Source organism: Anomaloglossus baeobatrachus, assembly GCF_048569485.1.
Source record: "Anomaloglossus baeobatrachus isolate aAnoBae1 chromosome 5 unlocalized genomic scaffold, aAnoBae1.hap1 SUPER_5_unloc_6, whole genome shotgun sequence".
NCBI lineage: Eukaryota > Metazoa > Chordata > Amphibia > Anura > Aromobatidae > Anomaloglossus > Anomaloglossus baeobatrachus.
In genome coordinates, this window is record NW_027441810.1 from 108,300 (window position 1) to 131,951 (window position 23,652).

General features: G+C 44.1%; 1 protein-coding gene across 1 annotated transcript in view; it reads left to right on the forward strand.

The window, feature by feature from the left end:
- The window catches only part of LOC142259303 (uncharacterized), a 100,755-nt gene that overhangs the window by 40,841 nt on the left and 36,262 nt on the right, over positions 1-23,652 (forward strand). The window contains 2 exon segments of the mRNA XM_075331774.1: positions 12,541-13,865; positions 13,867-13,891. Coding sequence (XP_075187889.1) covers positions 12,541-13,865; positions 13,867-13,891 — 1,350 coding nt within the window.

Sequence of the window (23,652 nt, forward strand, 5' to 3'; positions counted from 1 at the left end):
CTGAGCCCAATCACGGGGCCTCACCCCCCGATACATGAGGACATCAATGACCAGAAGATCCTAGAACTCACCTACAAGATGATTGAGCTGCTGACTGGAGAGGTGACACTGCTGGGAATGCTGGGACATTATACAGTAACGCTATGAAGGGATCGGGGGTGACGGTATCATTGTATGTGTCAGGTTCCTATAAGGTGTCAGGACGTCACCGTCTATTTCTCCATGGAGGAGTGGGAGTATTTAGAAGGACACAAAGATCTGTACAAGGACGTCATGATGGAGGTTCCCCAGCCCCTCACATCACCAGGTAATAGACAGGACTAAATACACACGGCCTATAATTATCTGTATGTAAGGAATGAATTCAGTCCCTGTATGTGTCTCCTCCAGCTCTATCCAGTAAGAGGACGACACCAGAGAGATGTCCCCGTCCTCTTCTCCCACAGGACTGTAAACAAGAAGATCCCGATGTTCCTCAGGATGTGTTTCCTCCAGCTCTATCCAGTAAGAGGACAACACCAGAGAGATGTCCCCGTCCTCTTCTCCCACAGGACTGTAAACAAGAAGATCCCGATGTTCCTCAGGATGTGTTTCCTCCAGTTCTATCCAGTAAGAGGACAACACCAGAGAGATGTCCCCGTCCTCTTCTCCCACAGGACTGTAAACAAGAAGACCCCGATGTTCCTCAGGATGTGTCTCCCCCAGGTCTATCCAGTAAGAGGACAACACCAGAGAGATGTCCCCTTCCTCTTCTCCCACAGGACTGTAAACAAGAAGACCCCGATGTTCCTCAGGATCATCAGGTAGATGGAGAGAAGGTGCCATGAAATCTTCCTATGATGTGTAGACGGCTGTGAAGGTCTTGTGCTCAGTCTTGTTTTATCCTCCAGTATTATATGTGTTATTCTTGTGTAATGAGAGCGGTGGAGATGGCAGGATTAGCGCTGATCATAGATGGGACTTCTCCATCTGTCTGTGACTTTTGGATCACTATTATCCCGTTCTCTACACTGAGCACTTACATCAGGGTTTCGACACCAGGTTATCGGACAGAGAGGTCGCCCCTATCCCATGGGTCAGAAGGTCACAGCATAAGCCAGCACTAGTTGGATCTGCTTTGCCTTCCACGTAGCTGTGCAGACTATCCTTGTGCTGGTGCTGCTAGGGTTAAGCAGACCCTTGTGTCTTTCTTGGCTTACCATCAGCTGTTCTGATTTTTGCACCCCCCCTGGTATAACTAGTCACCACTTTACCTCGGTAGTTTCCAGTGATAACTTTCTTTTCCATGGTCCTGGCATGGAGGTGAGAGCCATGGAAAGAGAAATTGTTTTGAATTTGATCCTGGAGATTGCTGCCTGGAAGTTTTCTTTGGTGTCTTCCTATTGATCATCTCCCTTTTTATTAATTTCTCTTTCCACCCCCCTTTTTTACCACTTGTTGTTTGGGAATGCAGTTTCTTTTTCCTTTGTTTGTCGTTTTCCTTTTGTGTCATTATCATAAAGCAGGACTAGTGTTCCTCCTGCCCTGCTCACTAGACACGATTGTGATTAGTGTAAGACGGGGATAGACACGTGATTGCCGCACAAGGGGAAAGAACCTGTCTTGGACATCGGGGAGCTCAGGGTTGCTCAGAGTAAGTGACAGGGTTTATCCTTCCTGTTCTTCCCTAGAGGCAGTGGCTCCCACCCCATCTTTCTCATGATACACCGCTCAGCCTCTTGGTGGAACACAACAACCAGGGACTGCCCTGTATTGGTAACTGGTGCCTACTGTCAGCAAAGTCCAACCTCAGAGGCTCTGGTGATGACTGAGTAGGCACTTAATCATGCTCCTCCGGATAAGCCTGGTTCAGGGCGCAGTGAGGCTACACCCTTCTCCTAAACCTATTAGCATGACAGGTTTACATGTCATTCTTCAAATTACATGGTTCAGATGAAACCCCCAAAGGATCCATTCATTGTAATAAGGCAGCAGAGTAAAGCGAGCTTTACATGCTACGATATATCAAATGATATGTCGTCGGGGTCACATCGTTAGTGACGCACATGCGGCGCCATTTGACATATCTTAGCGTGTGAAAGCTACGAGCATCTGTTAACGAGCAAAAATACTCACCTTATCGTTGCTCGTTGACACATCGCTCATTTTCTAAAAATCGCATAATCTTCTGCGCGCCAGTGTTCATCGTTCCCGAGGCAGCACACGTCGCTCCGTGTGACACCCCGGGAACGATGAACACAGCTTACCTGCGTCCCGCCGGCAATGCGGAAGGAAGGAGGTGGGCAGGATGTTTACGTCCCGCTCATCTCCGCCCCTCCGCGTCTATTGGCCGGCTGCTGTGTGACGTCGCTGTGACGCCGAACGTCCCTCCCCCTTCAGGAAGAGGATGTTCACCGCCCACAGTGAGGTCACTTGGGAGGTAAGTATGTGTGACGGGGATTACTGACTTTGTGCAACACGGGCAACAAATTGCCCGTGCCGCACAAACGATGGGGGCGGGTGCGATCGCACGATTAATTGCAGCGTGTAAAGCAGGCTATAGTCTGGACTCCTCATGGCAGTGCGGCAATCATCCCTATCTAGTGAACGGTTATGTCCAGTAATTGTATTATTACAGCGGATTCTTTCTGATGTTACATCGTCATGTTCTCCCCATTCAGGTTCCTACAATATTGGATCCTCTCAGTGGAGATCTTCTATATAAGAGAATTCTCCTGATTGACCCATCAAGGATGGATATGGACAGGGACAAGATGGCGGAGAGGATATTACACCTCACCCTAGAGATCCTCTTCCGGCTTACTGGAGAGGTGAGAGATTCTGATGACGTCACATTACATCATTCTTATCTATGGGAATAACAGATGGACAGAACTGGAGAGGTGAGGACTCTGGAAATGTCTGGAGTGAGATTTATTACTGTGTCTCTCCATAACCAGGATTACACAGTAGTGAAGAAGACCTCTAGTGAGCGCTGTCAGGCCCCTGTGTCTGAGGGATGGGGAAGACCCCTGAGCCCAATCACGGGGCCTCCACCTCACCCCCCAATACATGAGGACATCAATGACCAGAAGATCCTAGAACTCACCTACAAGATGACTGAGCTGCTGACTGGAGAGGTGACACTGCTGGGAATGCTGGGACATTATACAGTAACGCTATGAAGGGATCGGGGGTGACGGTATTATTGTCTGTGTCAGGTTCCTATAAGGTGTCAGGATGTCACCGTCTATTTCTCCATGGAGGAGTGGGAGTATTTAGAAGGACACAAAGATCTGTACAAGGACGTCATGATGGAGGTTCCCCAGCCCCTCACATCACCAGGTAATAGACAGGACTAAATACACACGGCCTATAATTATCTGTATGTAAGGAATGAATTCAGTCCCTGTATGTGTCTCCTCCAGTTCTATCCAGTAAGAGGACAACACCAGAGAGATGTCCCCGTCCTCTTCTCCCACAGGACTGTAAACAAGAAGACCCCGATGTTCCTCAGGATGTGTTTCCTCCAGCTCTATCCAGTAAGAGATATCTACTCATGTACTATATGCACTAATTTTGTGGTTACATTTTTAGACTTTCTGCTCTGGGTTTTTCAGCTGTATTTTCTTTGCTTCTGCTTCTTCTGCTGTTTGTTTCTAGTCCCTTCTCTATGTTGTTGTGAAGGCAACTCAAAGACCTGCAGAGGGTTCATGAATACCCTGTTTCCCTAAAAATAAGCCCTAGTTACAGTCAGGAGTTGGGAGGAGTCAAACTGCGCAATTTCTCAGGAACCCCACTCTCTTAGGGACCCCATCAGTTGTATTCTAAGGTTGATTGTTTAAGGACCTTTGATTAAGTCATGTGACATGATGTAAACAAAAGTCTCTTAATTGCTGGAGTCTAAAAGAATTGAACAGGACACAGGTTGGCATGCAGGACTGGTATTAGGGTATGTGCGCACGTTGCTTTTTACCTGCTTTTTACCTGCTTTTTTGCTGCTTTTTCTTCTGCGCTGTTTAATGCCAAAATGGATGTGTTCTTCTATTCAAGCAAAGTCTATGGGAATTTGGGTTTCTTGTTCACACTATGTTGTTCAAAATGCTGCCTTTTTGTGGCAGAACTTTGGTCAAAAACTCAGCTTTGCAGTGCAAAACCCAAATGGCAAAAACAATTGACATGTTGCTTCTTTGAAAAGCTGAGTTTTTGACCAAAGTTCTGCCTCAAAAAGGCAGCATTTTGAACAACATAGTGTGAACAAGAAACCCAAATTCCCATAGACTTTGCTTGAATAGAAGAACACATCCATTTTGGCATTAAACAGCGCAGAAGAAAAAGCAGCAAAAAAGCAGGTAAAAAGCAGGTAAAAAGCAACATGCGCACATACCCTTAGGGGTAAGGGAGAGCAAACTGGGCAATTTCACAGGGCCCCCATTCTCCTAGCGGCCCCAGTGTTTATATGCCAATTATAGGACTACTTAAGAACCTTTTTGACATCACGTCATGTGACCAAAGGTCTCTTAATTGCAGGAGTATAAAGCTGAAGAGGAGACAGGTGTGTGTGTGTGCGCGTGTGTGCGTGTGTGCGTGTGTGTGTGTGTGTGTAGATAGCTGAATATTAGAAAAGAAAGAGTTACAGCCGCACACTGAAATACCAAATTTTTAAACTACCAAAAAATATTTAATAAAATTATTGCTTTTGAGAATGTGAGCTACTGGCAAACTACCCTGGAAGGATTGGAGACATCTATAGAAGGAGATTTGACACCTAGACCTTGATCCTTCAAATAAATATGCCAGAATTCTGTCAGAAATCACTTTTCAATCAATTTTTTGTGCAACACAGAGTTGTGAAAAAAATCGTGCGACTAAATCATCATGGCGCGCTGCGTTGACATCACTCGCATGTCCTTCAGCTCCCAACAGTACAAGCAGACATGGCCTCCTCTTGCTGGTAGCTCATAGTGAAATGTATGACCTCCAGCGCCACTACGAAGAAGCTGACTATCAAGCACGTGACTGTGATCGGAGGAGGCCTGATGGTTGCCAGGATAGTGCATGTAGCTGCATTAACTGGAGACACTGTTGTTTTAGTGGACGAGACTGATGACATCTTGAAAAAAATCTGCCACAAGTATTGTAGACAGCTGGAAAAGGGTCACTAAGAAGATGTTTGCGGACAAGTCTGAGGCTGCTTCACAGTTCATCAGCAAAACCCTCTCAAACTTCAGCACAAGCACAGACCCAGCGGCCGTGGTGCACAGCAATGATCTGGTGGTGGAAGTCATGATAAAAAACTTGGAAGTGAAAAACGCACTAATCAAGACACTGGACAAATTTGCACCAGAACATACCATATTTGCCAGCAACACATTTTTATTGGCAATAACTGACAGCCAACTACACAACTAGGCAGGATCGGTTCGTAGGGCCGCATTTCTTTAATCCAGTACCAATCATGAAGCTGGTGGAGGTCATTAAGACACCAATGACTAGTCAAATGACTTCTGACTAGAGTTGAGCGATGTTCGAGGTTCGCCAATTTCATGTTCGACTGATTTTGGGGGGTGCTCGAGATCGAACTCGAGCTTTTTGCTAAAAGCTCGACAGTTCGAGTTAGGTTCGAGAACGGTTCGATCACCATAAACGTGGCTTTTCACACTAAGGCTATGTGCACATGTTGCTATCTGTATCCGTCCTGTGTCCCCAGCACAATCCCTATCCCTTTGCTACTCACCGATCACCGATTCTCTTCTCCTTTTTCTCTTCTCTTTTTCTCTTCTCTTTTTCTCTTCCTCAGACCTGGCGACGATCAGCTGATGCGGTCACCTGACGGAATCAGCTTACACTATAAGTCGAGCGGTGTGGCCGGCTTTTTACCGCCTAGCCGGCTAAACTATCAGCTGATGCTATCGGACAGGAGTCTGCACTGAAGTGTGTACTTTGTTTTGGGTTTTTTTTGCACTGATACATCAGCTGATTGTAAAAGGCTTTTATACAATCAGCTGCTTTGTCATGTGATTCAGGCCCTTGAACCTTACACATCATCTGATCGCTTTGCCTTCCAGCAAACCGATCAGATATTGGATCCGGTTTGGACGGCCCGGGACCCTTAACCCAGGGTTACTGCAGAGGGGGTTCTTTATTTTTAATAAACATGGAGTCACTAATTGTGTTGTGTTTTATTTATAATAAAAATATTTTTCTGTGTGTTGTGGTTCTTTTTATCGGTACTAGAAATTAATGGTGGCCATGTCTAATATTGGCGTGACACCATGAATTTCGGGCTTAGGGCCAGTTGATACTATACAGCTAGCCCCAACCCCATTATTACCCAGCGAGCCACCCGGCTTCAGGGCAGCTGGAAGAGTTGGATACAGCGCCAGAAGATGGCGCTTCTATGAAAGCGCCATATTCTGGGGCGGCTGCGGACTGCAATTTGCAGCATGAGTGCCCAGAATGCTTGGGCACTCTGAGCTGCGGATTCCAATCCCCAGCTGCCTAGTTGTACCTGGCTGGACACAAAAATTGGGCGAAGCCCACGTCATTTTGTTTTTTAATTATTTCATGAAATTCATGAAATAATAAAAAAAGGGCTTCCCTATATTTTTGGTTCCCAGCTGGGTACAAATAGGCAGCTGGGGGATGGGGGCAGCCTAGCTGCCTGCTGTACCTGGCTAGCATACAAAAACATGACGAAGCTCACATAATTTTTTTGGGGGGGGCAAAAAACTCCTGCATACAGTCCTGGATGGAGTATGCTAAGCCTTGTAGTTCCGCAGCTGCTGTCTGTCTGTATGGAGGAGAGCAGACAGCAGCTGCAGAATGACAAGGCTCAGCATGCTCCGTTCACTAGTGTATGCAGGAGAGCAGACAGCAGCTGCAGAACTACAAGGCTCAGCATACTCCATCTAGGACTGAATGCAGGAGTTTTTTGCCCACCAAAAAAAATTACGTGGGCTTCGCCATATTTTTGTATGCTAGCCAGGTACAGCAGGCACCTACAGGCTGCCCCCAACCCCCAGCTGCCTATTTGTACCCGGCTGGGAACTAAAAATATAGGGAAGCCCGTTTTTTAATTATTTCATGAATTTCATGAAATAATTAAAAAACAAATGACGTGGGCTTCGCCACATTTTTGTATGCTAGCCAGGTACAGTAGGCACCTACGGGCTGCCCCCAACCCCCAGCTGCCTATTTGTAAACATCTGCGAACCAAAAATATAGGGAAGCCATTTTTTTATTAATTATTTCATGAATTTCATGAAATAATTAAAAAAAAAATGACGTGGGCTTCGCCCAATTTTTGTGTCCAGCCAGGTACAACTAGGCAGCTGGGGATTGGAATCCGCAGCACAGGTTAGCCCGAGCTTTCTGGGCCCATCTGCTGCGAATTGCAATCCGCAGCCGCCCCAGAAAATGGCGGTTTCATAGAAGCGCCATCATCTGGCACTGTATCCAACTCTTCCAGCTGACCTGATGCCGGTGGCTCGCTGGGTAATAATGAGTTAATACTAGCTTTGTTTTACTAGCTAGTATTAAGCCAGAGATTCTTAATGTCAGGCAAGTTTGACCCGGCCATTAAGAATCTCCAATAAAGGGTTACAAAAAAAGACACCACACAGAGAAAAAATACTTTAATAGAAATAAAAACACAGACACACTTAGAGACTCCATGTTTATTACTCCCTCTTATCCCTTCACGATCCATGGTCTTCTGTCTTCTTTCTCCTTCAACCCATGCAGCTCTGCTACATCAGCAGCGCTGCATGGGAGGAAGACGCTGCTTTTCCTCGTGTAGTCTTTTCACTCCGTGAGTGACCAGAAGCTGCTGGCTGTAAGCGGTGACGTCACCGCTGACAAGCACGTTGCTATAGCAACGGTAATCTCCGTTATTGACCGGCTGTGGCAGCCGGTGAATAACGGAATGGGGAGTCGACCGTGTGCCAGAGCATGTCGCCGGTACACCGAGATAAACGTGCACCGTGTACCGGAGAGATGCAATGACAGGACCTAGCATGACGTCTAACCATGTGACCAGTCTGTAACCAATGAGATAATAGACACGTGATTGGTCATGGTCACATGCTATTTTGAAGTCACGATAGGTCCTATCATCAGTGCTGGTTACCGGGAGGTCGCAGCGATTATCAGAAGGAAAAGCGGCGGGAGTACAGGACGCATCGCGGGGACTGGTAAGTGTTATGGCAATGTTTATTAACTGTATGTGTACATTTATAATGTGTTTTTATGTGTTTGTGTTTGCCTGCCATTGGTTTCAATGGGGCTCGAGAGGTTCAGTTCAGTTAAACACTAAGAAAGATGCCTGTGTCATGTAAGGACACTCCAGGGTTCATTGTTAACCGTCTTCTGGTACCATACCTAGTGTAATTCGTGCATTTTCATGAAAGAGGTCATGCATCTCAGCAAGACCTGGATGTTGCAATTAATTTTTAATCCTGTTACTCAATAGGTCCTTTTGAGCTTATGGATTATGTTGGTCTTGACACTAGTAAATACACCATTGATGGTTGGTACCAGATGGAACCTGAAAACCCCCTTTTTGCCCCCAGTGAATTGCTCAATAAGCTTGGAAAGAAGACCGGAGAAGGATTTTATAAAGGCAGATGGTTGGCCTGGCTGCACTGCAGAGCTATATTGTGATAGTCTCTTGTTTGCTTTGATTATGATGACCATTGTTGCTTTTACATTGCATGGTTTTCTTATTAACTTATTAACACTCTAGTGCCTTACAGTCATGATTCTCTATTTCATCAACATCCTTTTGTACACTACTGATTCCAAACATTGAAACATCATAGCCATTCTACTGTCAATAATAAATAAATGTACAAAAAAGAAATTGTGCAACTTTTGGAGGTTTCACGCATATTTTAACCAGCTTTGCCAAAATGGGCAGAGCTTGACCAGAAAAAGGGTGTGGTGCCACCGCTTCTCTAAGGCTGGAAACACATCTATGCGAGTAAAATCGGTCCGACTGGGCTGAAAAAAACTCGGCTGATTTTAGTTCACGTTAGGTCCGAGTGCAACGCAAGTGCGATGCTTTTTCTGAATAAATTAATGATTTTACTAGCGTGTGTAATGCGTGTGTAATGCGTATTTTTTACTATGTCATCTGCCATTCAGCTCTGCTACATGGCCGCTGACAGCAGACACAGACAGCCATGTAGCAGAGCTGAATGGCAGATGACAGCAGACACAGACAGAGCCGCACGATCAGAATAAACTCGGGTGAACTTCACCTGACTTCATTGTAATGCTGCTGTTCTGTCTGTGTCACGTCCTGATTAGCAGTCACCTGTGAAGGGCTCACCGGTGACCGCTAATCCCCTGAGTGACTGAAGTTAGCAGCCTTCTCTCATACTCACCAATCCCCGATCCCTGGCGCAGCGCTGCACGGCATTCATACTGCTCCAGCGGCTTTTACTATTTTGAAAAAGCCGGCCGCTCATTAAACAATCTCGTATTCCCTGCTTTCCCCGCCCACAGGCACCTATGATTGGTTGCAGTGAGACACGCCCCCACGCTGAGTGACAGGTGTGTCACTGCACCCAATCACAGCAGCCGGTGAGCGTGTTTATACTGTGCAGTGAAATAAATAATTTAAATAATTAAAAAAAAACGGCGTGCGGTCCCCCCAATTTTAATACCAGCCAGATAAAGCCATACGGCTGAAGGCTGGTATTCTCAGGATGGGGAGCTCCACGTTATGGTGAGCCCCGCAGCCTAACAATATCAGTCAGCAGCCGCTCAGAATTGCCACATACATTAGATGCGACAGTTCTGGGACTGTACCCGGCTCTTCCCGATTTGCCCTGGTGCGTTGGCAAATCGGGGTAATAAGGAGTTAATGGCAGCCCATAGCTGCCACTAAATCCTAGATTAATCATGTCAGGCGTCTCCACGAGATACCTTCCATGATTAATCTGTAGGTTACAGTAAATAAACACACACACCTGAAAAAATCATTTATTAGAAATAAAAAACACTAATAAATTCCCTGCTTCACCAATTTAATAAGCCCCAAAAAGCACCCTATGTCCGGCGTAATCCAGGATGGTCCAGCGTCGCATCCAGCTCTGCTGCATGAAGGTGACCGGAGCTGCAGAAGACACCGCCGCTCCTGTCAGCTTCACGCAGCAACTGAGATGAGTAGCACGATCAGCTGAGCTGTCACTCAGGATACTCGCGGCCACCGCTGGATCCAGGTAACCTCAGTGACAGCTCAGCTGATCGCACTACTCACCTCAGTTGCTGCGTGGAGCTGAAAGGAGCGGCGGTGTATCCTGCAGCTCTGGTCAGCTTCATGCAGCAGAGCTGGAAGCGACTATGGACCATCCTGGATTACGCCACACATGGAGTGCTTTTTGGGGCTTATTAAATTGGTGAACCAGGGAATTTGTTAGTGTTTTTTATTTCTAATAAATGATTTTTTTCAGGTGTGTGTGTGTTTTATTTACTGTAACTTACAGATTAATCATGGAAGGTATCTCGTGGAGACGCCTGACATGATTAATCTAGGATTTAGTGGCAGCTATGGGCTGCCATTAACTCCTTATTACCCCAATTTGCCAACGCACCAGGGCAAATCGGGAAGAGCCAGGTACAGTCCCAGAACTGTCGCATCTAATGTATGCGGCAATTCTGGGCGTCTGCTGGCTGATATTGTTAGGCTGGGGGGCTCCCCATAACGTGGGGCTCCCCATCCTGAGAATACCAGCCTTCAGCTGTATGACTTTATCTGGCTGGTATTAAAATTGGGGGGACCACACGCCGTTTTTTTTTAATTATTTAATTATTTATTTCACTGCACAGTATAGACACGCCCACCGGCTGCTGTGATTGGGTGCAGTGAGACACCTGTGGGCGGGGAAAGCAGGGAAAACGAGATTATTTAATGAGCGGCCGGCTTTTTCAAAATAGTAAAAGCCGCCGGAGCAGTGTGAATGCCGTGCAGCGCCGCGCCGGGGATCGGGGAATGGTGAGTATGAGAGAGGAGGGGAAAATGACCGACAGACTGTGAGAGAGGGACAGAGAATAGTGACAGACCGACAGAGAGAGAATAGAGACCGAGAGGGAGAGACCGACTGACAGAGAATAGTGATTGACAGACATTGTGAGACATCACTCGTTTCCAGTGTTTTAGGAAACATGCGAGAAATGTATTTAGAAAACCGCATGTCACTAGGATGGTGTGAGTGCCGTCCCGTGACATCCGATTTACAAGCTCCCATAGACTTGCATTGGAGAGACTCGCAGTAGAAACGTGCAAAAAAGCAGCATGCTGCGATTTTTTTCTCAGTCCGATTTGGACTGAGAAAAAAATAATCGCAAATGCGAGCTGAATCATTCACTAACATGTGTCCGATTCCAATGCGAGTTTTTCTCGCATTGCTCTACTGCGAGAAACTCGCAAGTGAGAAGCAGCCCTAATTCATAACAAACTGCGGCGTTCCCTATGCTAAAAATCTCACACCAGTCCCTGACATCAATTTTCATTGTACATCGCCGGTCTTGATGAATTGGAGACCTAATGTTTATCTGCACAGACAGCAAAGACCCTGCTACCTACTTTGGTTACAAAGCCTAAGGATAGGCCATCAATCTTACAGTCCTGGAGAAGCCCATAAATATTTGGCATCTGACTCTGATTTTATTTTCGTCTTCGAAAAAAACCCTTTTTGAAATTGTCTATGTTGTGGATCAATGTCACAACGAGATGCTTGCAGGCATCGCCAACTGTCATGGCAGCATCAGGATCTGTGGAAATTACAGATTCTGGCACTCTGCTTGCTAACTTCTCTGATGTCTGTGAGCAGCGCAGGGAGATGCAGGCGTCGAACCACATAATTAGTCAGACTAGCAAGAGTTATTCTCTGCTGGGCTCCTTGTTAATCTCTTTGATCACATGCTGTAATGGAGCCAGTATCATTCTCTCCCCTTCTGTATATGCTGGCTGGACTATTCCATTAATGCCAGCTATAGTTTACCTATACAGGTCTGGTGAGGTGTTGTGATACAAACTAGTGATTATTATGCATTATTGCTGTGAGCAGTTGTGTTAACCCTTGTCTTTTTGTTTCTGCCTTCCTGTTCTTGCTTTTCTCCTTTAGTCTCTCACTGTTTATTTCTGTGAGTTTGAAGTGTGTCTGAATTTTGGTTTTCCCGTCTGTCTTAATCTGTATTTCCATCATACTCCTGCCCCTTCCTTTCACGTTCAGGGGGAATCCAGAGGTTAGGGATAGCCTAAGGTCTCCTAGCATGAGGGAAAGTATAGCAGCCCCCTGTCCCTCATTATTCTACAGTCACATTGCGACAATCAATCAAAATATTTAATGTAGCACATTCCAGAGAACTGGTGCTAGAAATGGGAGGTTCGAATTAACAAAGATGTAACTCTTAAATCTCGAAATTGGAAAACGAATTCAGAATAATTTGTTTCCTAATTTATTTTTTTATGTTATGGTTTAAAAAATAAATCTACTTTCAAAATTATATCATAATAAATAATAACATTGTGTTTTATTTTTAGCCGATGACTATATCAGGAGTTCAGATGGAAATCTAATATCTTCAGAATTTAAAACAGATGATCAAAGTATCACACATGATACATATGAAGAGCATGCTGTTGTCCCAGATATACCTTCAGTCCTTCCTCAGAAAGCTCTATCATCTGATCTTTTCAAACAAGTCCAAAATTCCAATTTATTACAGAATTGTAAGCAAAATAAAAGTTACAGAAGGTATGTGGAACATGAAAAGGCTCCTACAAGGGAGAAACCATTTTCATGTTCAGAGTGTGGGAAATGTTTTATTCGGAAATCAAACCTTGTTAGACATCAGAAAATTCACACAGGGGAGAAGCCATTTTTATGTTCAGAGTGTGGGAAATGTTTTATTCGGAAATCAGTTCTTGTTTGGCATCAAAGAGCTCACACAGGGGAGAAACCATTTTCATGTTCAGAGTGTGGGAAATGTTTTATTCAGAAATCAAACCTTGTTAGACATCAGAAAATTCACACAGGGGAGAAGCCATTTTTATGTTCAGAGTGTGGGAAATGTTTTATTCGGAAATCAGTTCTTGTTTGGCATCAAAGAGCTCACACAGGGGAGAAACCATTTTCATGTTCAGAGTGTGGGAAATGTTTTATTCAGAAATCATACCTTGTTAGACATCAAAAAAATCACACAGGGGAGAAGCCATTTTTATGTTCAGAGTGTGGGAAATGTTTTATGCGGAAATCACACCTTGTTATACATCAGAAACATCACACAGGGGAGAAGCCATTTTTATGTTCAGAGTGTGGAAAATGTTTTATTCAGAAATCACACCTTGTTATACATCAGAAAATTCACACAGGGGAGAAGCCATTTTCATGTTCAGCATGTGGGAAATGTTTTATTTGGAAATCAGTTCTTGTTTGGCATCAAAGATCTCACACAGGGGAGAAGCCATTTTCATGTTCAGAGTGTGGGAAATGTTTTACGCGGAAATCAGTTCTTGTTTGGCATCAAAGATCTCACACAGGGGAAAAGCCATTTTCATGTTCAGAGTGTGGGAAATGTTTTATGCGGAAATCAGTTCTTGTTTCGCATCAAAGATCTCACACAGGGGAGAAGCCATTTTCATGTTCAGAGTGTGGGAAATGTTTTATCCAGAAATCAAGTCTTGTTAGACATCAGAGAACTCACACAGGGGAGAAGCCATTTTCATGTTCAGAGTGTGGGAAATGTTTTATTCAGAAATCACACCTTGTTGTTCATCAAAGATCTCACACAAGGGAGACGCCAATTTCATGCCCAGAATGTGGTAAATGTTTTACTAGGAAATCAGGTCTTGTTTACCATCAAAAATATCACACAAAATAAACCATTTTTATGTTCTGAAGATGGAAAATGTTATTCTCAGAAATCAGTCTTGTTAAACATGTGAAGAAGCCGCACAGGGAAGGAACCTTTTTTATGTTGTGAATAATTGAAATGTATAACTGGTAAATCAAGTCTTTGCGACCATCAGAAAACCAACAGAGCGGAGCAGCCATTCTTGCTTTCAGAATTTGTCAAATGTTTTTTTCATTAATGAGGTCCTTTTGTCAGATGAGTGACACAAGAGAAGCCATCATGAGGTACCATAATTCAAAGGGTTTATCCAAAAGTCGGCTACAATTGCTCAAGTAAGAATTGGTGAGGGAAAGAAAAATGTTCTCTCTTTTTAAACTTATCGTATTTTTCGGACCATAAGACACACCTAGGTTTTGACAGAGAAAAATAGGGAAAAAAATTGGTCATGACACACTGTTATGGGGGAATCTGCTGGTGACACTGTTACAGGGGTAATATCCCGTAGTTTCTAGTGCAATGTGTTTGATGACTTTCCCTTTAAATAGTGCTTATCACAAATCTGTGGGTGCCTTTATTATTTACTTAAACAGTGCAGAGCCGCAGATTAGTAGAAGTATCCCTAATGTCCCCAAAATGGAACTTCCAGGTTGTGAGATCCCACAACCCTCAGTGATCACTGATAGCGTGAGCTCTACGACCCCAGCTCTGCGGCATCCTTCTTAAGCAGTTCAGTAAAACCTTAAAAAAGTATGTGACAGCGTTGGAGTAGTTGAGAGAACAATTTCTCATGCTTAGAGCAGCTGCAAAGATTTGTGGGATCCCGCTCTGCACTCTGAGATCCCACAAAATGAAAAATCGAGCTCCACTTTGCTAGTAAGTTGGGTATTTCGAGAGCCTTTATGAACATTTGAGAAAGGTTTTACTACTAGATTATATTTAGATAATTCACTAATCTCAATTTACCCACTGCTTTATTTACTAAAAGAGCAGCCCTAGATTGGAGATAGGAACTCTTAAGTATATCACATTGTATATAATTGCATTTCAAAACTTGTTTTGTTAATAAATGCTTGTAAATGTATATTCTTCATGCCTGTCTTTCTCTATTGTTTAGATGTGATGATTTTTCCTCAGAACCTCTGGAGTTGAGGCAGAGCTGTAGGCATTTCGCACAAAAATAGTGAGGGGATGTCACGGAGATGTCACGGCCGGCTGACAATCCAGTGGCAGAAGTGTTGGAAAAATCCCAGAAATTTGCAGCACGTGTTGTTATCTGACAGTTCTCATTTTCTGCAGCAGTGGACTCCATGACTCTGGGAAACTGTCAGTTTTTCCTCTGTTGTCAGCCTCTGATTTCCTTTATAAACCTCACCCTGGGGTGCTTTGGGTGAAGTTTATAGTTGTTCCTGGCTGTGATTTGCAGAGGTCGTCTCCTCCTGTTGTTCCTGAGACTTCTGTGGTAGCTGTTCCTCAGTCCTAAGATGACTGTTTGACTTTTGCTATGTACCTGGGCTCAGGTAGCAATTGTATTTCCTCTGTATTGTTTCCATTTGTCTCCTTTAGTGTTAGTGGTGTTGACGAAGAGCTCATACGTACCATCCTTACTTAGGCCCAGATCAGGGTTTGCCTAGTGTGAGGTATTCCTGCTCGGTGACAGGTGCAGAACCTGTATAAAGTTGCTGAGGGCAGTGAGGGTGAGCTGTATTGTCAGGGGTCACTACTTCCCCCTTTCCCTAGTGATAGGGCATTCGTTTCCCCTTCCCTTTGTAATATACGGCTGGTATAGCTTCTATCCCCAGCAGGGTCAGGGGAGAATTGAAAAGCTTTTATGCCAAAAAAATGGCACAAAAGCTTTGAAAAGTCACACAAATTTGGATCAGTTTATAGTTGTGCCAAATTCTGGTGGCTTTTGCCATTTTCACTCCAAAACTGGCAGGGTTTGGGTGGGACACAGGCGTAATACCATAGCTCCTTAAATTCATGACGATCTGTGGTGTTCCCTATGCCAGAAATTTCACTTTAGTCCCTGAGGGAGTGAAGAGGCATGCACCACTTCATGAATCAGGCGTGGCCTCCACATAAATTGGGCACTTTATGTTATAAAAATGATCTCTTTACAAAGGATAATTATTGTAATTAGAAAACTAAAGTATTTTATCTGATATCCAATGGATTATTTTTTTGTGGGGCTACACACAAATAGAGATAAGCGGACCCGTTGAAGTTCGGGTTCAGCTTTTTCTGTTATATTTTAGATAAAGTTCAGTTCGGGAACCGGACTGGTCCTGAACCTGTTGGAAGTCACTGATTGGGCAGTTCGGGTCTCCGCCCACATGCAACCAGCCATTAACAGAGTATTTATTACCGGCGGAGGGATGACGGAGTTTTTTCCTTGTACACAATACATCCTATAACAATGACCGCGGCAAAAAAATCCGCCAAAACACCATGTTTTTTTGCCAAGAGGTGTAGACTGGATGCAGGAATATGGTATAAAAATTTCAGCACAAAATCTGCATCTCTTGGCCAAATAAACTGTGATTTTTCTGCTAGGAGATGCAGGTCTGTGAACTCAGTGACCTCCACCTGAGGTCAGGTTACCTGCGATCACAGATGAAGGACCGTGGGAACTTCCAGCAGTGACCGCAAATGACCTGAGTGATGTCACCGCTCAATGCGCAGCTCATTTATTCTCTGGAGCGGTCGGTTATGCCGCGCTCTGTGATTTTCAGATGTAGCAAAGATGAAGCGGCGTGGGACTTCTCCTGTGGATTACGTCAGAGCTGCAGGGTGTGTTCGGTGTTAATAAAGAGGTAAAGGAGGGGGTGTTTGTATTTTATTCCAAATGTGTCTGTGTTTATTTACTGTCACTTACAGGTTAGTGTGATGCAGGTATCTGATAGACGCCTGTGCCATCACACAAACTTAGAGTTTAGTAGCAGCTGTGTGCCGCTATTAACCCCTGCTATTACCCCGACTGGCACTACCGGGCGGCTGCGGGCTGGAATACCAGCTTCCAGCCGTTGTTATCTTGGCTGGGGATGAAAATAGGGGGACCGCACGTCGTTTTTTTTTTTACTTTCACACTTGCGAGGGGTTCACGCAAAGCCTCGAATGTGTGACTCTGGGCACTGTATACACAGCACAGATACAGCGCGACAGCTGGGGCTGCAGCCGCGCACTATAACTGTGCTGCCGAGTGTTTATTTTTACCACCGTGAACTGACCGACAGACTGTACTGCTTTCCCCGCCCACCGGCCGTTCTGGCGCCTGTGATTGGTTGCAGTTAGCTGACTCGCTGCCACTGAGGGTGGGGGCGTGTCTAGCTGTAACAAACACGCGCCGGTGGGCAGGGGAAACAATGAATATTGAATTGTTGGCTCCGGAAGGTAACAGCGTGACCCGGAAGGAGTGTGCCGCCATGACAGCGCCTCGGTGAGTATGCCGCGCTCGCTCCTAGCCCCCTAACCCCTCCACAAATGTTTTTAACCTCCGGATTCCGGTCCCCATTGACTTATATAGGCACCGGATTCCAGAGCAGATTGGACTTTTTTTTAAATCTGGCAGTGATCCGCCGGCCCCGGATTATTGGCCGTTCAATCAACTCTATTTACCACTTAATTAAAAATCAGAATAATGTAGAGACAGTGTCACACTAGGTACGGTGAAGTACCAAGCGAATGGCAAAAGGGAAGGGAAACCCAGTGCCTAGGGTAAGGGAATATGAGAGCCCTGACCAAGTTTACCGCTGGGCCCCTGACTTCCGTCACCACCATATAAAGATTCCACACCTATGCGCCGAGCCGGATACCGGACCCTAGACTGACCCTGAACTGAGCCCTAAATAGGGAACGGATGGGATGAGCTCTTAATCAACCTCACTAGGTACTAGACCACCTGCTTGCATCCAGACCTTGTGAAGTAACTGAATATCTCCAGCACAAGTCCAGGAAAAATGAGAATATTTTAACCCAAGAGGAAATACAGATGATTAGCAGTTGAAGGGAAGAGGAGCTCCCCAGTGTCCTAAAGTAAAAGGATGAAAACCCAGCAGAGAGGAGATACCTAGTACACAGAATACTAACAGCAGGAAAAATAGAGAGTCAGGGACTATTTAGCACAGCCGAACGCTGTGACCTTCTATTGCTGGACACCACATGACTGTCTTGTCACCTGTGACACACCTGTTCAGAGAGGGACTCTGATTCCAATGATGTGTCATTTACTGGGCTGCTTGCTGTAGTTTTGATAAATTCACTGTATTATCACTAGGGGATTATCACTACAGAACTAGTAACCTGCTGGTATGTATCCTCTATCTCCATAAACTCTGTATAACTCCACCCCTGATATGCAGCTTTCTGTCTATGCTCATTGTACACAGCTGCCAATCAGTGGTGTGGATGAGGTCATACACAGAGCAGTAGTTCGAGAACTGGTAGATTTTAAACAGAGAAAACTGATTTTCAAAACTTCAGCAAGCAGCCAAGTAACTGGCACATCGCTGGAATCAGGGTCTCTGCTTATACAGGTCGATTGGACACACGTTACAAGTAGCTTTGTTCCTCTTAGGCTATGTGCGCACGTTGCGTACAGTCACTGCAGAAATTTCTGCAGCGATCTGAAGAGCACATGTGCGCTTTAAATTGCTGCAGAAAATGTCCGTAGTGAAAAAAAAAAGCCGATTTCATGCGCTCTGCTTGCAGCTTCTGCCATAGACAAAGCAGGAGCTGCCGGCAAAGCGCACGGAAGAAGTGACATGTCACTTCTTAGAACGCGCGCCTCTGGCAGCAGCCGAAGCGCTGCGCTCTAATACGCCACGTGCGCACGGCCCCTGCACAATCTCCATAGATTGTGCAGGGGACGCAGGATGCATGCAGTTACGCTGCGCTACAAAGCGCAGCGTAACTGCATGTATTTACGCAACGTGCGCACATAGCCTTGATCTATAAACCACATCCCAAAGCCATATGCTATTACATTTTATATATTTAATCTGAAAAGTAGGCTGTGTTAATACTAATAATAAATACACAAAAGATATTACAAAGGGAAACAAAACAATGCATCATATACAATTAAATAAAATAAACGGGAATAACAAAAGGAAAATTACTGAACTTGGGTCACAGAAATGGCTTCAGATTTCTGGAGAGAAGGACTCTAATGGAACAATCCTACATAGCAATGTTCCTTTCATTGAATGAAGATCATAATTGGAATTTTTTATTAACACAAGTTACACCCACATACTTCCCCTCTGGTTACTCATAACACGGATGGACTGCAGTGAAAGATAGCCTGAGTCTAAAGGCCTCTTTACACACAACGACATTGCTAACAAGATGTCGTTGGGGGTCACCGATTTCGAGACGCACATCCGGCCTTGTTAGCGTGTGAAAACGCAGGAGCGACCGTTAACGATCAAAATTACTTACCTTATCGTTGATCATTGACGCGTCGTTCTATTCCCGATTATCGTTGCTGCTGCAGGACGCAGGCTGTTTGTCGTTCTTGTGGCAGCACACATCGCTATGTGTGACACAGCAGGAACGAGGAACGAGGAACATCACTGTCCCTGCAGTCACCCGCAATGAGGAAAGAAGGAGGTGGGCGTTATGTTCGGCCCGCTCATGTCCGCCCCTCCGCTTTTATTGGGCAGCCTCTTAGTGAAGTCGCTATGACGCCGAACAAACCGCCCCCTTAGAAAGGAGGCGGTTCGACGGTCACAGCGACGTCGCTAGTCAGGTAAGTATGTGTGACTGTTCCTAGCGATGTTGTGCGCCACGGGCAGCGATTTGCCCGTGACGCACAACCGACAGGGGCGGGTATGCTCGCTAGCGATATCTCAGCGTGTAAAGTACCCTTAAGTCTTAGAAAATTATGAGATTCCCAAACCTTTCGATAACTTCACCCCTGCTGGTCCTAGGTGGAAGATATAACAGTCATCTTTCCTATTATAATTTTATCTGTACATAGATAGGAGACATTGCATAGATATTTTCATCTTTCTGGCCGATATCCATTTGGCAGGAGCCCAGCAGTCTACCAATATTGCGGAACAATGCTTTGCATTCTCCACTTCAGCACAAATTCAAAAATGTGAGTTTTCTACTGTATCTATTATATCAATGCAATTTATACTTTCTATAAGGGGAAACAAAGGATTTTAATTTCTCTGTTATTTTACTGTTCAACTGCTGCTCTTCTCTCTACCGGTCATAAATCTGTCCTTTTCTAAATTCTTGTGCATTTAAGCTGAGTTTGGCTTTACATCTGCTATAGGATTCTCTTTAGTTACCTGTTTCCAAAGGAGGGGGACAGCTTCATAGGGGTATTGTTGGGTCTTTATGAATTTTCTAATTTCTATATGACACACCACTACATATTGATGTTTTTCCAAAATCAAGCTTTTATCCCTTTGAAAGCCAAGGTCATTTTTTGAACACTTTCCTCTACTTGGTGCTTGAAGAGTTCAATAAAATCAGAAATTTTACACTCCCATCTTCCCAAAATAACCTACATAAAAAACAAAAAGGTTGCACTAAAATCCTAATGACATAATTGGTCATTAACCCAGCAGAAGTCCAGGGAAGATATACAAGTTCGTATAGGCAGCAATATGCTTCAGGTTTAAGAGAAAGACTGCCTGGTAACTGGACCTCTCCCAGTGGCTGGTGTGACACCTGGTGTGACTTCTGCTGGGTTAATGACCAATTAAGTGTAACTTCTTGGGAGACCCTATGTATTGGAAGGACTAGTGTCAGTACATAAGGTATGAGTTACGGTGGAATCTTGACACCCTGGTTGTTTTAGGGGTTGTTGAACATTTGGAACATTCTGGATACCGACTACCTGTTCCATCTTATAAACACAGGATTATACCTCATTGAAAATAACCCAGGACCACAGCTGTATCAGCTTATTTAGATTGCCAGTTTCCTTTGGCAAGAATGATGGACATATGAATGGTTGTATATACACCAATTTGACACATTTTGTATGTTGTTACTGACCCCTGAAGAACCTCCTTCTGGGGAGGAGAAACGCGTCGGGTCAAGTTCTTTAGTGATGTAATGTAACAGTAATAATATATTGAGTGTATTTTTTTTTATTTTTTTTTCTCCCTTAAACTTTGATTCATAAAAATGAATCTGACTTATGCCTATACTCTCTCGCTATATTGTAATATGTAAATTATACACAACTGGGGTTATGTATAACATTTAACTAAGATGCTTGTGATCCAAATGGCTATATTATTATATTAATATTGTCCGGGCTGCATTTAGAATTAAATTCCTATAGATCTATTAGCACCTAGTGAATCCATAGATAGTTTAGACTGGGGCTGTATCTAGTGGCTATTTTGCCATAGGTACAGATCTACAGTACCTAATCTCTAGGGTCGTCCTCAGAATTAAACTCCATAAATTGTGACTCGGACTTATGACAATTGACCTATAGTCGACTGTAAAACCTTTTCACCATAACTATAGCCCGACTGTGTTCTTATTATTATCAAGATTGATGGGTATTATTCAGGTATAAGGCCATCGTCGGGATAAATTTTATTATTGGTTCACTTGTTGGTGAAATTTGTCTTTCATATCTGTCAAGTGTTTTAATATGTCACTTTTTCAAATAATAAAAAGAAATGTTTTTATAACAGAATTGTGAAGTTGAACAAAATTTATTGCTTATTTTTAGCTTTTTAAAAAAAATAAAAAACTGAAAATTGGGGCGTGCAATATTATTCATCCCCTTTACTTTCAGTGCAGCAAACTCACTCCAGAAGTTCATTGAGGATCTCTGAATGATCCAATGTTGTCCTAAATGACTGATGATGATAAATATAATCCTCCTGTGTGTAATCAAGTCTCCATATAAATGCACCTGCTCTGTGATAGTCTCAGTGTCCTGTTCAAACCGCATAGAGCATCATGAAGACCAAGGAACACAACAGGCAGGTCCATGATACCGTTGTGGAGAGGTTTAAAGCCAGATTTGGTTACTAAAAGATTTCCAAAACTTTAAACATCCCAAGAAGCATTGTGCAAGCGATCATATTGAAATGGAAGGAGTATCATACCACTGCAAATCTACCAGGACCCGGCCGTTCCTCAAAACTTTCATCTCAAACAAGGAGAAGACTAATCAGAGATGCAGCCAAGAGGCCCATGATCACTATGGATGAACTGCAGAGATCTACAGCTGAGGTGGGAGAGTCTGTCCATAGGACAACAATCAGTCGTACACTGCACAAATCTGGCCCTTATTGAAGAGTGGCAAGAGGAAAGCCATTTTTCAAAGATATCCATAAAAAGTGTTGCTTAAAGTTTTCCACAAGTCACCTGGGAGACACCAAACATGTGGAAGAAGGTGCTTTGGTTAGATGAAACCAAAATCGAACTTTTTGGGCACAATGCCAAACGATATGTTTGGCGTAAAAGCAACACAGCTCATCACCCTGAACACACCATCCCCACTGTCAAACGTGGTGGCAGCATTTTGATTTGGGCCTGCTTTTCTTCAGTAGGGACAGGGAAGATGGTTAAAATTGATGGGAAGATGGATGGAGCCAAATACAGGACCATTCTTGAAGAAAACCTGTTGGAGTCTGCAAAAGACCTGAGACTGGGTCTTCCAACAGACAATGATCCAAAACATAAAGCAAAATCTACACTGTGTGCAGAATTATTAGGCAAGTTGTGTTTTAGAGGATTTGTTTTATTATTGATCAACAACTATGTTCTCTATCAACCCCAAAGACTCATAAATTTCAAAGCTTAATATTTGTGGAAGTTGGAGTGGGTTTTATTAGATTTGGCTATCTTAGGAGGATATGTGTTTGTGCAGGTAACTATTACTGTGCAGAATTATTAGGCAACTTAATAAAAACCAAATATATTCCCATCTCACTTGTTTATTTTCACAAGGTAAACCAATATAACTGCACAAAACTTAGAAATAAACATTTCTGACATGCAAAAACAAAACCCCCAAAAAATTAGTGACCAATATAGCCACCTTTCTTTATGATGACACTCAACAGCCGACCATCCATAGATTCTGTCAGTTTCTTGATCTGCTTACGATCAACATTGCGTGCAGCAGCCACCACAGCCTCACAGACACTGTTCCGAGAGGTTTACTGTTTTCCCTCCCTGTAGATCTCACATTTTATGAGGGACCACAGGTTCTCTATGGGGTTCAGATCAGGTGAACAAGTCATTATTTTTTCATCTTTTAGACGTTTACTGGCCAGCCACGCTGTGGAGTAGTTGTATGCATGTGATGAAGCATTGTCCTGCATGAAAATCATGTTTCTCTTGAACGATACTGACTTCTTCCTGTACCACTGCTTGAAGAAGTTGTCTTCCAGAAACTGGCAGTAGGTCTGGGTGTTGAGCTTCACTCCATCCTCAACCCGAAAAGGTCCCACAAGTTCATCTTTGATGATACCAGCCCATACCAGTACCCCACCTCTACTTTGCTGGTGTCTGAGTCGGAGTGGAGCTCCCTGTCCTTTACTGATCCAGCTTCTGGCCCATCCATCTGGCCCATCAAGAGTCACTCCATTTCATCAGTCCATAAAACCTTTGAAAAATCAGTCTTAAGATATTTCTTGGCCCAGTCTTGACATTTTATCTTATATTTCTTGTTCAAAGGTGGTGGTTTTTCCGCCTTCCTTACCTTGGCCATGCCCCGGAGTATGGCACACCTTGTGCTTTTTGATACTCCAGTAACGTTGCAGCTCTGAAATATGGACACACTGGTGTCAAATGGCATCTTGGCAGCTTCAC